Source organism: Clarias gariepinus, chromosome 10 (genome assembly GCF_024256425.1).
Source record: "Clarias gariepinus isolate MV-2021 ecotype Netherlands chromosome 10, CGAR_prim_01v2, whole genome shotgun sequence".
Classification (NCBI taxonomy): domain Eukaryota; kingdom Metazoa; phylum Chordata; class Actinopteri; order Siluriformes; family Clariidae; genus Clarias; species Clarias gariepinus.
In genome coordinates, this window is record NC_071109.1 from 16,945,369 (window position 1) to 16,963,773 (window position 18,405).

Below are 18,405 nucleotides of genomic sequence, written 5' to 3' on the forward strand. Positions count from 1 at the left end.
AAAGAAAAACAAAAACAGCCAAATGTGACAGAATGATGCAAAGCCACCCTAAGGCTGATAATACATCATATCTAAATAGACTTCCTGTAATTAAGCCTGCTAGAGTTTCAAGTCAAGGATTACAAAGTGTGGTGCAGGAATCAGAATGCGGTGAGCCTTGGGAGGGTCGTACACTGTATGGGGGATAGGGAATAGCAGGAATGGATGAATAAATGTATAATGCTAGAGAAAGAGGCTGAGAGAATAGCTGAGTTATGGGTTCAGACCAGGGTTATAGTATAAAGGGACTTAAGTAAAGAAAAAAAAAGCATGTAGTATTTTCACCTAACCCTAAACTAGCACACTGCAGTATTTATTAAGCTCATGGTTAGCTTGCTTAGTTAACTTAGACTCACAAATGTGTATAAAAAATGTATAAAAGAGCTAGCCTGGGATTCGTGGAGGCTGACATCTCCAGAGATAAAATGGATAATGAATTGTTAGCTCGTAGATGTAAAGAGTGTGACACAGTACTAAGTGTAGATACATCTCCTTCAAGAGAATGTAATGAGGCAGGACAATGTAAAGGAGGTGTTTTAATGTGCTGATATATAGATGGATAGGGGAGATCTCTAAACTGTACTCTACTGCCCTCTCAGACATCTTCACATGTTTACTCCCCCTCATTGCTATTGATTTCCACATTCTGTACAATCTCCTCGCTAGCCAGGCTGATAATGCAATCTTACTGAGAGGAGAGAGAGAGAGAGAGAGAGAGAGATCTGAGAAATGGCTGGAGCATATATTGAATTGTAAAGGAAAAGGGGAGGAATATGGTTTTCCTCATTAGGTACCCTACTGTACTTTCACACCTAGGACAATAGTGATGAAAACATTCCATGAACACAGTCAACATTATCCCAGAAAAAGCCAAAAATGCTTTTAGTAACAAGCAGTGACAACAGGAAAGGATATATTTATTCAACCCAAACTAAGTCAACCATCCCACCTTAGAGAGACAGAGAGGGAGAGAGAGAGAAGCCATATCCTCATTGGGGTCTGGTGATTTCCAGTTCCTCCGCATGCTTCTTCAAAGGGACCAGAGTTCCACAACAAGCACTAGCGAGATTCTTTTGCCTCTGTTCTCACTTATGATCACACATTCTGGTGCAGTTCTTGAAATACATAATGTACGTACTTATCTCATCTCATCGTATAGACATTGGACCGAAATAACAAATACTGGAGATATTGGATATTCACCAGAATAGATGGGAGACTTGCATTCATCACAGTATCAGTCTCCCTTCTCTGGTTTCCCTACTCACATGGGGGGGATAATAAGATTATGTGTGATGTCATAAATAATATTTCTAACATTGAAATCAGATATTCTAAATCAATATGGAAAAGAATACCCTAGCTATACTATACCGCCTCATTATGTTTACACAATGTAATCAATATAAGTAAATATAAAGCTGGTCGCTGGTGCTGGTGCCTTAATGATCATCAAACAAAATTTTCTGCTACCTGACCTGACAAAGTGTTAAGAGCTTTTCACTTTGACCACCGGTACAGACATATTAACCGTACAAGATGGCCATGTTTAGAATCAGAATGGCTGAGACATATAAACAATAAATATATAAATGAACAAGAACCACTGCTTGAAGGATTGTGTGCAATCACACAGATCAATGCTCATAGAAATTTCATGAAGGCACCGCCAGATCGCTTCATATTTCACAATAATAATGAGAGGCCTGCAGGGGCAGATTGTCGGGGAGAGGACTGGTCCGTCAAACCATTAACTTTTTTATTAAAATCACACTAATTCACAAATCTCTTGAAGACATCAGACATGGCTAAAATGAACAGGTTTTTCTTACAGCATAGTCTTTAAGACAAGCCACTGGCTCTGAGTGGTGAACTGGGTCAGATGACCAGACTTAGACCTGCTGTATCTCTGATTGACAGTACAGAGAGGCATGCTGGGTAATTGGTCTTTAGCGGAACCTTTTAACAGGCACTTGTGGGCTTTGTACAGAGCTGTTAATGTCAGGGTGGTAATGTTATCTCTTTTCTCTCTCTCTCTTTTCCCCAGAGCTCTCTCTCAGGTGTGATCTCATATGCTGTGGATGGGAATCAATAGGCTCAGTGGCAGAGTGTTCGATGCCTGCCTGAATTATTGCTTCATTTTTCTGCCTATATAGATGAAGCCTGTTTCCCCCCCAACCCAACCCACACTGGGATCAATATCTTACAATCTCATTTTTATCCATTTCTCCATAAAACCAGTGATTGCGTTTATTTGGAAAAACCGACAAACTAAATAAGGTATGCCTTTAAGAAAGGGGCACACGTATAGGAGGAACCTGGGCCATAAAATGGATGACTTGTTTTTCTTAAGCCTGAGTGGTGGATGCTCTAAGGCAAATATGTTTGTGTGAAATGGCCCACTGAAGACTATACCGTTAATCAAACTGATTTCACTATATCTTTATGTTGACAATTTTCACATGTCAAGGACCAGCAATGTACTTGGAATGGTTAACATTGATCAAGGAATATGACTCCATTTGTCAATTGAATCAAAGACCCTTAAAAGTAAAAAAAAAAAAAGCTGTCTTAAAACAGTGGACAAATGTTATCTATCTAATAATGTGTATCAATTGTGAAGCACAATTATGTTTAGTTAAACTGTTATGCACATTTGATATAAAAGACAAGTGATAATTGTGTTACTACCATAATAACCTTCCAAGCCGTTGTGTAAAATCATTGTGTCTTTAATAACACCTACAATGCAATAAAATAAAATAAAAGACCATTTCAACCTAGCAAATGTTCCACTAGGCATTTTGTCCGGCTTTATTTTAGTTTAGGTCAAAAGCCTTTGTTCTTCCTCAGTTTCAGTGAATAATGCTTCCCATAGTCCCCATCATTGGATGGGAATTAGAGAACTTCCCCTAATGTGATCCAGCAGAGTCTTTTTATTATCAGGCCTGATGGGTGCTGTTCAGCCCACTGGCCTGCATACTGAGCAGGAAAGAATTGCCTGCTGAACCTCACAAGTGATTCATCAACACCTCCAATCTACTGGTCGCACCGAGCACACACACATGCCTGTTGGAAGATAGTGTTATAACTCTGCCTCCCACTGCATGGAAACGGATGGAAAGCCTTTTCAACTAATGGCTCAAATGTGGCAATCTTGTACAAGGTAATATGCAACCAAACATGGAAATGCATTTTTTGCTGATGGAGGGAGAGAGAGAAAGAGAGCAATGATTCAGTCCTCTTATCTGCAGAATGCCATGCAGGAAGGGTAATGTCCCAGATGAAGAGTGCTTAATTGTTTCTAATGATAAATATAATTGCATCCCTTGCAATTGGATGTCTAATTGCAAAGAGAAGTGCCGGATAACTACTTACACAATCTCTAAGCATTCTTTATCACTAGAAAACCTTAAACCTCTGCACCAAGAAAATGGCAAATGGTGGTAAGATTTGTTGGACTATATCTGAGGCTCAATTATCCCTCGTTGTGCATGTGGGCTTCCGTTTTACTGCAAACTCTCGTATTGACCAGCATGTGCCAAGAATTTGAGACCCCTAAAATGACATCATCCATTATCTGGCAGGCTTTTGAGAAATCCATTAACCAAGTGGTCTCTGGGTTCATAAGCACACACAGCAGTTGGTGCCATAATGCAGCTGGATCATCTGAAATCATCAAATGCCACTGAAATCTAAATTATAAATTTAAAACCAAAGTGGAACTAGAGCTGTTTTGTAGCATTTACAGTATTTGCGATTCAATTACGTTTGGTCACAATCAGCATGCCTATTGATACTCTCCAGTGTGGTTCTCTGCTGTTCTTCAGGTACAGCCCCACATTTCTGCATGGTTGTGGAGCATACAAGCATGGCAGCATCGGTGCACCATTGATTTAATTAGGTCTCCATTTCCTCTGGCTGACAGAAGTTGATTAGAGGCGCCAGATGTCCCATACGTAATTCTGTTGCCAGCTGCCATGCAGTCCGGCCAATCCTCTATGATTAGTACCCACTGGCAACTGGGCATGGTCAAGGTGCCAATTGGAGGCAGGGGACAGGAACGGCAGGCTGATGCCCCTAACACCACACCGAACAGAACCAAGGGGGCTGCTGGGACGTGGGCACCAGAAAAAAAGGAAGGCTTGCATGTTTTATGAAACTTTGAAGGCAAACAGTGTCAGAAATAAAATTTCAGAGCAGAAAGTACTCTGTAACCGTTCTATAAAACTATAAGGCACAATCTGGTACGACTAACAATTCTGTCTTTGCATTGCTTTAGGTTTGCTAGCAGTATTTTCAAAAAATAACATCTTAACAGACTCCTTATGAAAAAAAATAGTTAAAGGGTGATAAAGAACCTGGCCATCTACCCCCTGGGTTTTTTTTTTTTTTTAGTTAAAAAATCTCTCCTTTCATGCCTGGTCATGTGCGTAGTGAATGGACTATGAAAAGAGGCCAAGTTTAGTGCCATAAACCCGATGAGCGCACTCATTTACACACATGAATGCGTAGGCACAGACATAGACACATGCTGTGCTGACAATGGCCACAGCTGAGCACCCTTTAAATGCATTTATGAAATCTATTTTTCATATTTATCTCCTGGGTATTAAAGGTTTAATTACTTTAATTGCAAGTTGCAAATTTACAAACACCATCTAAACATTTTTCAGAACACATATTTCTTACAAACAACTCCCATTTCACTTTTCTGTGATTTAAATTGTATATAAAAAAAAATGTGTATTGTGTTGTTTTTACCTGTATAGATGAATCTGCCTGGTGTTCCCTTACAGAACTGTTTGGACTTGTAGGACAGAGTGACTTCCACCACCCCAGGGATGTGCCTGGGGGGAGTCTGCACCCGAATGGCGTGAGGTGTGATAAGCTATGAAAAAGAAAATGGAGCAAGAGGAATCAATCATGATGGGCATTTATAATAATCTATACATAAATTACTCTTATTACAAAATAATCTATTACCACAGTATTATTTTTCATCAACAGCACACTCAATTGCTTTATTTCTCTTACAATGCAGCAATTAATACAATATTATAGCTATTAAAGAATGATATATATAGTACATAAAAGGTTTTTATCCATTTATATTAATATTAATTGTTATAGAATGTACCTCAGCCGAGTTAGTTTATGTTATCTTTTGGTCCCCAACACCACCACCACCACCAACAACAACAATTACAGTGTTTATTCTAAACAGAAACTGCAAATCTCTTTGAAGGAATTTCCCACGGCAGGAAACTTACATGAACAACTTTATCTTGGCAGAGATGCTAGAGATCCTTCTCTTAACGTTAAAAAAGCATCATGTTGCAGAAATCATCATAGCTGTCATTTTGCGTTGCTTCTTGAAATTTGGAATTAATTATACGTATATAGTATATGGTGGAAAGCCTTTATAGTATGTCCCTGTGAATTAGGTATTACTAGAAACATCCATTCCACTGTAGGTCATAGATAAGTTACCATTTTTTAACCATAGATAAAAAAATCATGAAATAAAGCAGTATCAGTAGTACTCTTTTACCCTAAACCACCTCTGGTCAGCAATAGCTATGAAAGTAACTGAAAGGTTGTACTGTAATTTTATTACCGGTATATATGATGCATATAACATTTTTATCTTTATGACTACATAGCCACAATAAATATATCATAATGTGTCTGCTGCATCATAAAAATGAATTTCTACACTTCATAGTATATCAGATTAGTAAAAATGCTGTTATCAACAAAAACTTGAATGTAAGATAAAATCGTACAAATATTTACATCAGTTCCGAAATATCTTAGTATTCAAGTTTATCCCCTTTTTGCTTTAATGACAGTCTGTATTTGAGTTGACACTGACTTGAGTTGGTATAAAACCTGACCAATTTGCTTAAATTTATATAGTCACCTTGGAATTGTGCAAAATCACGACAATTAAATAGTCAGGATTTTGCACATCTTATTTTTTGATTTCCAGTAAAAAAATAAAAAAAAACTCCTGGAGTTTTTTTTCACTGCGTGTGTGGTGGTAGATCATGTACAGAGGAACAGAGAAGGTGACATAGTTTCGCTCTCACCCAGTACACCCCCAAATGAATCATTATTTTATGTAGACACTGCTCAGTATGTGAGTCAGCAGGACAGAGTAATGTGTCTGGGAGCATTAACAGAGTCAAAACTGATGTCTTTAGTAGAATCGACATATGGGGCTCCATCAGGCATTGCCATGAGGTTACACACATGTCAGTATGTTATCAGTCTGAAGTTGGGGATACTAAAACTTAACATAATTGAGACTAAAATATTCACAATTACATTAAACTGCTCTTCATTGGATTCATTATTTTCTTTTATTTTCTTGATTGCCACTTTCTCTTTATCTTTTTTTAAAATGACTGTATGTGATATTAATTAAGGAACTGGATGGTGCAGTATGCATTTAGGAGACAGTCACATGCCTGCCAGCTACATTTGCCTATTTACAATTAGAGGTATTAAAGATTCCTTTGAGTACAAAAAAATATATTAAAAGGTAAAAGGCTAATTATGTCTCAGCTCCTTTGTAATTTAGTAATTCTACAATAACAGTTATATAAACTCAGTAAATTAAAAAATGGACCTTGACCTGCATAAAGTGCTGTTTAATTATTAGTATGAATAATTGAATGTGTGGTGCCAAGTGGACTGACCTCGCTCCAGACCAGCATGGTGCCAAAAATGACTTGCAACCCATCAAAGAAGTTGTCCCCAATTATGATAACAGTGGCCCCTCCTGTAGTCCAGCCCTCACTGGGACTGATGGCTTTAATGCAGGGCGTGGCTGCTTTCACAATGAGAGAGAGAGAGAGAGAGAGAGAGAGAGAAGAAATCCACTTAGATACTGTACAACATACCAGTTACTATTAAAGATCATTTTAATGTCATTTCCACTGTAGGTCATAGATAAGTTGCCATTTTTTAACCACAGATTAAAAAATCGTGAAATAAAGCAGTTCAATCAAAGCATAAACATGTATAAATAGACTTTCTAATGCCAGGCACTCTAGATCAATTATTTGACAAACCATAAAAAGGCAAAATATAATTCATATTATTAATATTTAAAAACCCATGAACTTTCTGTGAGGCATACCAACAGTCAAAGTAACTGACACATCTTTTCTTGGTTATACGATCAGATTTAAAGGGCTTATTTAAAAACTGAGGCCACAACAACCTAATAACAACTGACAGAATCATTAAGGCAGTCACATATGATTATTCTGGGGCTGGTCGTTTTTAAAACAATCTCATATGCTTAATGATACTGTTATGGAAGTGACAGATGTCCTGCAGTCACCGACCATCATTTTAAAACTACTCAATATGAAGCCCTACTCTGATGCTTTACCATATACTCCTGCTTTCATGTTACCAGCAGCATACAGTACCAAGGCTGAGGGACAAAGCTCTCATCACTTTATTCCACTGAGCCTTAGTTGGATAAACCGTAAATTGCTTGCTGAATTTTAATCAAAAGTGGTACAGGAAGAGTTGCTGTGTTGGGAGTAGATAAGAATGCAGGATAAAGTGGATAGTGAGAAGAAGGAGAGGAGAGAAGGGAGGAACTGCCTGTCATCACACACGACTGTGTATGAAAGGAGATATTCCCAGTCAGATTTTGTTTTGATTCAAGGGATAATTAAAGGAATGTAAGCATCTGTTAAAAAAAAAAAAAGCACCCTTCCTTTCCCATGTTCTGTCAGTGATCACGTCACACTAATGACCCTGAGCCCCTCTGTACCCAAAGGCGGTGAATGCTAATTTGGATGATTATATTTATATAATATATAAATATAATCAAGCGGCTGCTTGTTTTATGACACTCGTGTAAATGTCATGAGATCCCAAGTCTGTACAGGAGTCGATCAAAAGGCCAGCCGCTGCGGGACACACTGGCAAAACAGCAGCAGGCCATCAAAATTCAACACCTTAATAAGCTGCAATTTCATTTCGCCATGCTGAACTTTGGCTCAGGAACCTGAGCTTGCCATCACATTGAGGGCAATTTGTTTGACTAATTACTGCTATTCTAGGTTGGGGGATGGGTAAAGTAAGAAAAAAAAAATTATGGGAAGAATAGAACAAAGATAGACAAGAATAGTAGAGTAATGCATGTGGATTCCAGTGCACTTCAGTGTCAGCCTGAACATCCCTGCTGTTCATTAATTAAGGGATGGTACTTATCATTCATTCATCCGCAGACAGGGAAAAAAACTAATGGAATGAAGCAACATGTCTGCCACAAGAATGTGGTGGATATGCATTGAATACCGGGCTGCGTGTGCAGATCCATGTGTGAATGTGGGTGTGAGTGTAAGTTCTTCCAGGCATAAAAATGTAATCCTTTGTTACTTATTTGGATACGATTAATAATAAAACACTCACCTTCAGGTTGTATTTTACTTAAATATAATAACAAGTAATCTGTCTGTTGAAACACAACTACAGAGGAAGCAATTATTAAAGCACTATTATTATTATTAAAAAGTAGAACATACCTCAGATAATAGGAAATGTAAAATAATTAGTGATAAATACCCAATTCCAGGAAACATGAGGTTTCTAAGACTTGGAACAATTTAGACACTTTATTCTTAAAAGCTTTCTCATTAGAAGATATTTACGTGTACGTATTCTTTTAATAATTTTGGATTTATGGCTTCATATTTAGCTAATATATGGCAAACCACACTAAAGATAAACACTGGCTACTTTTTATTTATTTATTTTTGTCACATTTTAAACGCATACAGTAAATCAAGGTTGCCAGGCTATAACTTGCACAAACGTTGGAAAATGCCCTTTTTTTTTTACTGCATTTTGCTTTCTGTTGCTGCGCACATGCGCAGGGCGATTGCAGCAACATGGCATAATTCAATATGGCGTCTGCACTAAACTGAGAACGATAAAGAGGTACGATGCAGCAATCTGTGATGGTAATCTTGGCTTGGGATGACTCTTTTGCAGTGCTCTGAAATTGTGCATGGGTTAACCAGATGGTGTACTGGGAATCCATCTGATAGGATTAAACTTTGCTGCCTTCCATTGCCGCCATCTGTTCCCCTGTGCTGCTTGCTTGTGTACAGAACGTGCACATGCACACTAACACATTCAAACACTCATGCACATGTCCTGAACAGCCACACAGAGTGTTTATTCCTCTGAGTTTGGAGCCTGAAGCTGACCAGGCCAGCTTTTATGCCGTTCAAACTCAGTTTTTGCAATGGCCTTGGCTCTTGCTGTCCCACTCTGTTTTCACAACCTCCAGCTTAAAGACCTCACTGCACAGACCGCCTCTGAGATGGCAGTCTTGTTAGCCAGCAGGGAATGAGAACTATGTTTCCAAATCAATGCAGCACAGCACAAACTAGTCTGAGCAGAGAAATACTCTAGGTAACGGAGGTGATAATTTGACCTGTGAACGCTGACCACATGTTATAGGTTCAGCCTGAGTAGAACAAGACTACAGTAAGTGGAGAGCTGACTTTTTGGCATTCAAACAAAGGCAAGAGACATTTGAGGTTTGTCAGAACTTATGAAGGGTGTACATACCTAAACTGTCATAAAGGGTAAGTATTAGAACTTTATGAAAAGAAATAGCAAAATAAATAAAGAATATGATTTAAAGGTTCTGTTCAAACCTAGGATTAAATAAATTTGCTCAAATCAGATTTCTAACCAAAGAGAATCCAGATAAAACCAGGCAAAGATTATACAGTGCTTATAAGCAACTTTGCTCTTATAGGACACATGTAGAAATCTAAAGGTAGCAAGTCCCTAAGAAGATGCTGAATTTTTTTCCAACCAGTGCAACCCAAGAAGTAGAGTGACTGCATTTTGTCAGTTTAATCAAGAAGAGATTCTTTACAGCAAATATTCACTTCATTATGTGTTTTATTCCTGGGTGATGTGTGGTTGTGAATCAGGTTCTGCTGCTAAACAGGGGACGATACGGCAAAGAGCTCAGTCATGACTGGGAACATGATCATCTCCATAGTGGTGCCTGAGCACTCTAGCCTGTAGGAATACTGTGAGTGCTTTCTTCACATGCAGCAATCATTTTCCTCTGTTTCTTCCATGACTGGTTAAGTGGGTAATCTGTAGATAATAACATATATAAACTGGATTTTTATGTAGCTACTTAGTGTATATTTTATGCATGCATGAGGCAGACGGGGAACCGATGTAGTGCTGTTAGGTTTCTCTTGCGTTTGCCTACGAGCAGTCAGCTGTTTACAAGAAACAGTAAGAAACAGAAGAGGAAAAAACTGTGTTGGTATAATGATTTTTTTTAGTCAGTATGTTATCTTTCTCTACTCTGCAATTCTCTTTGTTGATGAGGCAAAGCTCCGGCCAGTGTGATAAAGTGGACTAGTTTTGCTGAATTCAGAGATCCCAGTGTTAATAATGATCTTCATGCAAATAATTAGTTTGTTGGACTGGGGAAAAAAAAAAGAAGCAGTGAAGTAAATTCCCTAACAGGTCAGTGCATGGCAAACAGGGGTCACGGAGAGATTAAACATCATAGCTGTATTCAAATTACACACATCAGTATTCAGATCTCAGATGCAATCACACTCTACTCAGACCAGAATGTGTGAGGTGCATGTGTGGAGCGCAGAGTTTGCCTACAACAGAGGCATAAGCCTGACATTATTTTAATAAATTCAACAACTTAAACAAAATCAGGAACTGAGCACATGACAGGCCAGAAACTAGAACACTACTACATATGTTCCATCTTAAAAGATTATGAGGTGTTTTAAGGATTCACTGTTTTCGAACAGAGAAATCAAATAAAAATTTGCATCAAAGTGAAACGACGTATCGTGCAGTAAGATATCTTGGCAGTAAACTGATCGATACCCGATGTCTGGCTGTGTGAACTATCTGGTGATGATAAGCTTTCACCCACCAATTTAACTTATTCTCACTGAAGCTTTCCATAATACTTGGTTTAAATCACAGATTAAACCCAGCTAGTGTAATCTGTTGTCATTCAACACGAAACCAGAGCAAGGTCAAGGTTGATTGTTTTATGTTTGGCATAATGAAAATATTCAGCACAAACAATTTTACAGATTTTTTTTTTTTTTTTTGCGCTACTCTTCTCTGGCATCACAGGCGCCTGACACTGTAAAATCCCTAGTGTTGATTTAACACTTTCAGAGTTCATTTGAGCCCAACTAGACCTATATAACCACAGTACTGTTAAATTAACACTCTGGGTGTTAATTCAACACAAGGGATTCACTGTGTTGGGTTTCTCCCTTGACCCTGACTAATGTGGGCTAAACCTGTACCTGACTTTTTCAACTCCCTTGGAGGTGGGTCAGATTCCTCTATATTTACATTTAGGAACCAAAAGGAATTCTTTTGTCCCTTCACATAGTCAAATGAAAGTCGGGGTTAATGAACATGAGTACTCACCGTGTTCTAAGTATGAGGGGGTTCCCTCTGAGGGGTCCAGCCGCCGAGCCCGTCGCCCATGTTTAGAGTTGTTGTGTACAAACATGTTATCAGACACCGCCAGAACATGACCATCCACGCTGACTGTCGTAGAGACCACCACCTACAAAAGCACCAGACATATTGAGGTCTCCTTATGTCTAGGACAGAACCCTCTTTGCCCTTCATTTTCACAAGACAGTGAAAACTGTTCAGATTAAAAGAGGCTTATCGGAAGCAAAGATTATTTTATTTACAATATCTTTTATATTCCTTTATATCCCTTTTATTCTTTCTTTAACAGATACTTGCACCACAAACCATTTTATATAGTAAAAACAGACTAGGGGTACGGTTTTATGTACTTATTATTATTATTGATTTTATGATTGATTTTAGGCTTAAAATATCACTCAACATCTGTATTTATTTAATTTTGATAAAATATGATATTTTGATCTCTTTAATGAAGGGTGCTAAAAATTCTGGATTGTGATCAAACAGATTTTGTGCCAAAAGGTATGTTTTTTTTTTTTGTTTTTTTTTGCCGATTAAGCCAAAAGTAACCGAACCCTCATAACTTACAGTACAGTATGGGCACCCATAGTTTTTTTTTCCCACCAAGAAAACACTTGTGTCTAAAATTCCTGAAGGTTTTATTGTCAGTTGTTACCTGGAAGCGTCGCATGTCTCTAGGGTTCCCTGCATTCTTTAGACAGTTTTGGTTGCACTTCAGGAAGAACTTTAGGAAAAATCTGAAAAGACACAGAATAAGAAAGTATATTATATCATGGTTGGTGCAACATAATTGCACTGGTGGACAACAGTTTCTCAATTAGTCCCTATGAAACATGCTAAGGGACTGCATAAAAGATAACTTCCAAACTGCATTAAAGATTTTTCTTCCATCAGCTATTATTGAGCTTTAATAACATACTGTGGAGGTGATAATTCCTTTCATTTATTTTACTTCACAAGAATTTTGCGCTTATTGTGTTTGCAATTAAACGTATATTAAATGATATTTTTGCTTTTGTCCAAGCATTCTTAACAGATCAACTAGTGAGCACTTAAACACCTAATTGTGCCCTATGGGAGAACACAGTCATGTCTCAGTCTTAGCTTGTCCAGCTACTTAGACACTAATAACACCTTGGACTTCCTTCGTATTGTCACGTACCTATAACGCACAGGACACGTATTCATTTATGTATGGCTTTTCTTCACATGTGTACAGTAGGTATGTGTTCTTGGTAACCTCAGGGCTTGTTTGCTTTTCTGCATGTGACTTACTCTGTGTGTATTTTGGCTTGACTTCTCCTATAATCCGCAAAAATTCTATCCGTTATCTGCATTCTATCCGATACTCTTGTCATTACACATTCCACACTCGTCTTCCTGCATCCTTTCATCCTTTTGTCATTTATCTGTTCTAAACATTCATGCCTCTCTTAGAAGCTCTAAATGATCAGGTTGTTGCACGTGCACTGCTTTCTACACATGCACTGATATTAAAATATGCAAATATGCAAAAAACATGTCTGCAGGCATTTAAGTAAAAAACTTAATAATGCTTTATATACAGTTTTACTTATATGATGTTAATGATGTTAACTAACCATAATCATATGTAGTTTAATACATTTCATTTATTTTATTTGTGTCGCACTTTTAACAATGCAGATTTACAGAAATCCAGAAGTTGATTTAAGTCAGAAGCGACAGTAGCATGGAAAAGCTCCCTGAGACAACACGAGCAAGAAACACTGCGAGTCTTTAAATTGAAAGACTGTATACTGTAAAAAAGTAAAATAAAATAAAAATCACAGAATAACCTAAATGTTACATCACAAGATTTCATTATTTTGAAAAAAAAATCTATGTATGCATTAACTTATAATTTTATTTTTATGTAAGCATTAATTTATTTGAATAAACACTGTAAATGGTGTTTTTTGAGGAATCTGAATGTAAAGCATTGTCAAAGACTGATGGAAATCCAACGTGGTAATATGGGGAAGTACTTTGATCTGAGTGTGTGTGTGTGTGTGTGTGTGTGTGTGTGTGTGTGTCCACAAAGATAACTAAGCACAGTGCTGTTTAGGTAAACAGATTCTTCCCTGAGGGCTGGCTGTATTGAGGGCTTGCAGCATTCTCTGATATCATTTACTGTAAAGGCACTAAGCCCTGCAGTGTTCCTGTCTGATTCTCCACTGCTGCCGTCTGTCTGAGCTCTACATGATCTCTCTATCCATCTCTCACTCTCAGCTGCCCCTGTGTATCAATAGCACAGAGAGTGTGACCCATGCCGTCTAACACTCGGCTTAACCCCAACACTCATATCACACACTATCACAGTCCAACTAAATCCCCTGCAAAAACCAGGGTGTGCAGGCTATAGCTTCCACACACCTTGGTGTCTCATGCCTGCACCGTTTACACGCACGCATGCACGCACACACACACACACACACACACACACACACACACACACAAACACACACACACAATTAGTGCAATGTATACCGTTGATCCTTGCAGCACTGGAGAGTTCACTCACATGTGTGATGTTTATTAAAGTGCACACTGTCCCTTTCAGAGGGCACTTTAGACTGGGAACTTATGCTTTTAAAAGTAACTGGATGGCAGATTGATTAAGAGCACTTCAATTAGTGGAGGCTAACATGGCTCCAATGTTCTGATTAAAGGAGAGAGCCGGATATCACAATGTGACCTAATACACATGCTCCTTTACCTGACATATTCATGTATACAGTAGATCTATTCTGCAGTACATACTAATATTGACAGCTAGGATAATGAGAATCAGGATGAAAAGGGCAATGGCTGGGTATACGAACATGTGAACACACGAAATACATACTGAAGAACAAAGGCTGAATAAGAAAGAAGAATAAGGAAGATAAAAACAAGCAGGGACGCAGAAGGGCATAAATGTGTATTCACTGGGGTTAATATAACCCTCAGCCTTTGACCTCTGAGTCAAGATCACACCTGTGTGTACTGGGATATTGAACTCTAGCTCTCGTTGAGCACGAGCATACACGAAGGCAATTTTTACACATTGGATACTTTTTTAGGTCCACACAATAAAATTCTTACTTATATGTACAGTAAACATTTGAGTTTGAGACTAAAGGATAACATCAGAAATTTTACTTTTATTTTCTCATCTAGATGTGTTAAAAAATTTGGAACATGGCACATGTGACCATCTAGTTTTTTGGTGACCAAAAATACTGGAACAGGAAATGTAAATTAAATTACACTCCAAATGGAAGTTAATCTTGGTTCCAGAATATTCATGGATCATCTCTGTATGAGATTTGTATATATATTGTATATACTCTGTATATATTTGCATACTGCAAATTCTTATCTGGCCTTCTAATTCTTACTGCTGATGGACGGTTTGCATCTTGTTGTATGGCCCTTATCGTTTACGAACAGTGGCCTGTAATACCTTCACTTCTTACCAGTGGAGGTTGTTGATGATATGACTGACTTAGTTTGGGAAGTTTTCTTCACATTTGCAGTCATCAGCTGCTGTTGATTACCTTGGCCTGCCTGTTACATGCCTGTTTGTTATTAAGCATGTGGTCTCTTTCTTTTTTCAGGATATTGTTTAGCTTGCAAATGGCTTGGTTTTCTCCCACAGACAGTTCTCTGATATCCATGCCCATTCATCCTTTTTAACAATAAATGCAGTAGTAGACACAAAAGTAGACATTCTAAGCTATTAATTGCTTACACAACCAGTTTCACAGCTTGTCAGATACATACATGTATATATATATATTTTTTTTTCTTCTATTTTCTATTATAATATAAAGAAATTCTCTGAGCTATGTATAAAAGAAATCTCTAAGCGAGCCTTTTACAGCACAATCACTTTCAATTTTAAACTCTCATTTACCCTCTTTTCTAACTGTTGTCTAGCCACTTAAAGAGCAACCGTCGTTCCTTGGATTGCTTGCTCTAGCTGTGTGGGCTGTGAAGAATGAATGTTAGCGGAGCAGATAGAAAGCATGTGCTAATCTAATGTCAGCACTAAATGCAGCAGTGTGGCATTGGAGCATGTGGCATGTGTGAGTATGGTGTTACCCACACCCTCAGTAAATGAGACCAAGTTGACGGCACCGACCATCAATTATTCAGAGGCTGAGATGGCAATTATGGCACTGAGCACAACCAGCATGAATATTTTATGAAGGTTAACACAGAAGTGAGGGGGATGCAGAGAGAGAGAGAGAGAGAGAGAGAGAGAGAGAGGTTTAGCCCTAAGAGACTCAGTGTTACCAATTCTCACCATGAAGCGCACTCAACTTGCTGCTCTCCTAAAGCTGCATATCCTTCTTCATATCCATGATCTCAGCCTGCCCTTCTCTCCCCACCTTGCACTACTCTGTCTTTATCTTCAATAACTGGTTTGGTTTGCCTAAAAGAGATCTGCATGAAATATCTTAAAGTGTCCCTGGTGCAGTTCAGGCACCGGGCGCTCCATTACTCCAACGCTGTATGCATGGCAGGAATCCTGCAGTTGTTTTGAACGTGTCATGCAAGTCGTGGCTAATTGAGTAACAGGACACCGTGCTGAAGAGTGATGGAATAATCTTTGGAGCAACAGTGCTTGCCAGCCCTACTGTGCCTCAGTGTCTGCTCCTGATGATACTTTGCCTTACATAAAGTTCCTCACTAAAAATAGCATTGCTCACACTTCAGAAATACAGTATACTTTATATCCCTTATCAGGCCAAGCAGGAGTATGAGTGACAGTGATGGTGAATTCAGTTCAGTTTGGCCAAAACAAAGAGGAAAACCAGTAAACATAAGGAAATGTCCAGGCATCATAGGTAAAAGAATATTTATCCTAATAAATAAAAGCACAATAATGTGACAGTTATAACGTCGTTGCCTCCCTTCCCCCCTTGTGGAAAACAAAAAGCAAGCATGGGGTGCTGACAGCTCGGAAATTGCTTACAATACAGATTTCCGAAAAGATCTACCCCAGGCAAAAAAGTAAAAATATCACTGGCTTGCTTAGCTGGTCTTTCAGATGTCTTCCCCCTCCTTCTCAAGCCCCCCTCCTTGCTATGGCTGGATTTCTGCACCGGCCTGCGAGTTTGGTGCCAAATGCAACCCAAGAACTATTTCAGAAAAAAAGGAAAAAATGAATAGAATTCACTTATCATAACACACGAGGAAAGGAACTCTTGCTTAGCTTTCCACCGTTAAATCCATGTAACAAATACTTGTTCTGACCAGCTTCACCACAGAGACGATTTGTACTCTGAGAGGTCACACTGCGTTTTCTCTGAAACATTCTTTAGAATTTTAACAACTGAGAAAGCATCCTTTGAGTGACTTTGAAGTGAAAAACACTAAAGAGTACAGTAGGTTGAAGAAACTTTGTTCATATTCCGAAGTAGGTAGAAAAAAAAGATGGTTACGTTTTGATGCCACTTCTCAGTGCGTAGTTTGTAACTTTCAGCTGTTCACACACAGCCCTTGTACTTGAACACTTGTTTATGTATCTCAGTCATGTTACTCTCTTCCTCCTCTCTGTGTTCTCACATGATCAATCCACTCCTTATGTCATTACCTCCTCAAGTGTATCGATTTAAGTGTGTGCGTGTGAGAGACAGATGAAGGAGAAAGACAAGAGAGCGGCAGGAAAAATGTAAGGAGTGAGAGCGAAGTGTAAGATTTTACATTAGATAGAAAAACTAAAACCCTGGAGATGACTGCAGTGTGGATGGGCGAATTATTTTACATAATAAACGCTTTATATTCAGGCTCATAATTGATAGCTGAAGTCAGGCAAGGCAGCGTAGCCACCACATTTGGGCTTTGGGAGCTGTCAGTCAGAGGCGAGCTGCTGGAGGAGGAGGGATAACAATTGTCATCTGACAACTGCCTTATTTCATTTGAGCATTATTGCTAATGTTAGTGATTACAAAGCCATGGTGTCCTAAGCAGACAGTCTATTATTATACTTAAAGTAGTATCAACTGATTGGGATGGTTATATTATGATATTTATTGGTATGGCAACGCAAAGTACTGAAGCAGGGATAGGAACGTGATAAGAGGCTTGGAAAGAGTGACAAAGAGAGAGAGAGAGAGAGAGAGAGAGAGAGTTATCTATTGAAAAAAAAATCTGTTGGAGTTATCTGCTATCCCGCTTCACAGCTGTTTAAGTCTTTACACATGAAACGTTGCCAGCTCAGGCTTAACCTTGGCTATAATTGTCAAATTAATGATAGATTAGGGAATGTATTACATTATGACCCAGCTTTAACTTATCACATGGAAATAAATAGGTTTAATCTGCAAATGGTCCTGGTATTTGCATGAGTAAGGTCCAGTAGATCTAGCTGTAGCCTGTACACAGATCACACAGACTGTAGAGGAAACTCACTTCAGTGGATTGTAAACAGCTATAAATATGAGAGCTAGAATTGTGAAGAAAGATCTGTTTTACATAGGTTTTAAGAGAGAGAGAGAGAGAGAGAGAGAGAGAACACCCAACTGTATATTTCAGAAGCTGTAGGCAAACACCTCAATAATTCATGGTGTAGAGATTGATTTTTTTCCTTTGGCAAGAAGCAGCAGATGTGGCAGAGCCTGGGAGGGATGGGGTGGGGTTAAGGGGGGTGTTAAGAGGGGGTGTAGGTGCTAACGAGTGCGGGATGATGGGGAGAACAACACTCGAGGTTAGCAGCTAGAGAAATCATTATCCTGCCCACTTATTGTGTGAACAATGGAGCTTTAAAGTGCACTTTCAAATTACCCCAAAGGGCAAAATCACACTCGGTTACCTCAGAAAATTACTAAT

General features: G+C 38.6%; 1 protein-coding gene across 4 annotated transcripts in view; it reads right to left on the reverse strand.

Annotated features, from left to right (window-relative positions):
* ebf1a (EBF transcription factor 1a) overlaps window positions 1-18,405 on the reverse strand; it is a 107,254-nt gene that overhangs the window by 22,985 nt on the left and 65,864 nt on the right. For all 4 annotated transcript variants that reach the window (XM_053505594.1, XM_053505592.1, XM_053505591.1 and 1 more), the window contains exons 7-10: window positions 12,221-12,302; window positions 11,530-11,671; window positions 6,747-6,877; window positions 4,804-4,930 (exon numbers count right to left, since the gene is read on the reverse strand). In XM_053505594.1, coding sequence (XP_053361569.1) covers window positions 4,804-4,930; window positions 6,747-6,877; window positions 11,530-11,671; window positions 12,221-12,302 — 482 coding nt within the window. The remainder of the gene's footprint in view (window positions 1-4,803; window positions 4,931-6,746; window positions 6,878-11,529; window positions 11,672-12,220; window positions 12,303-18,405) is intronic.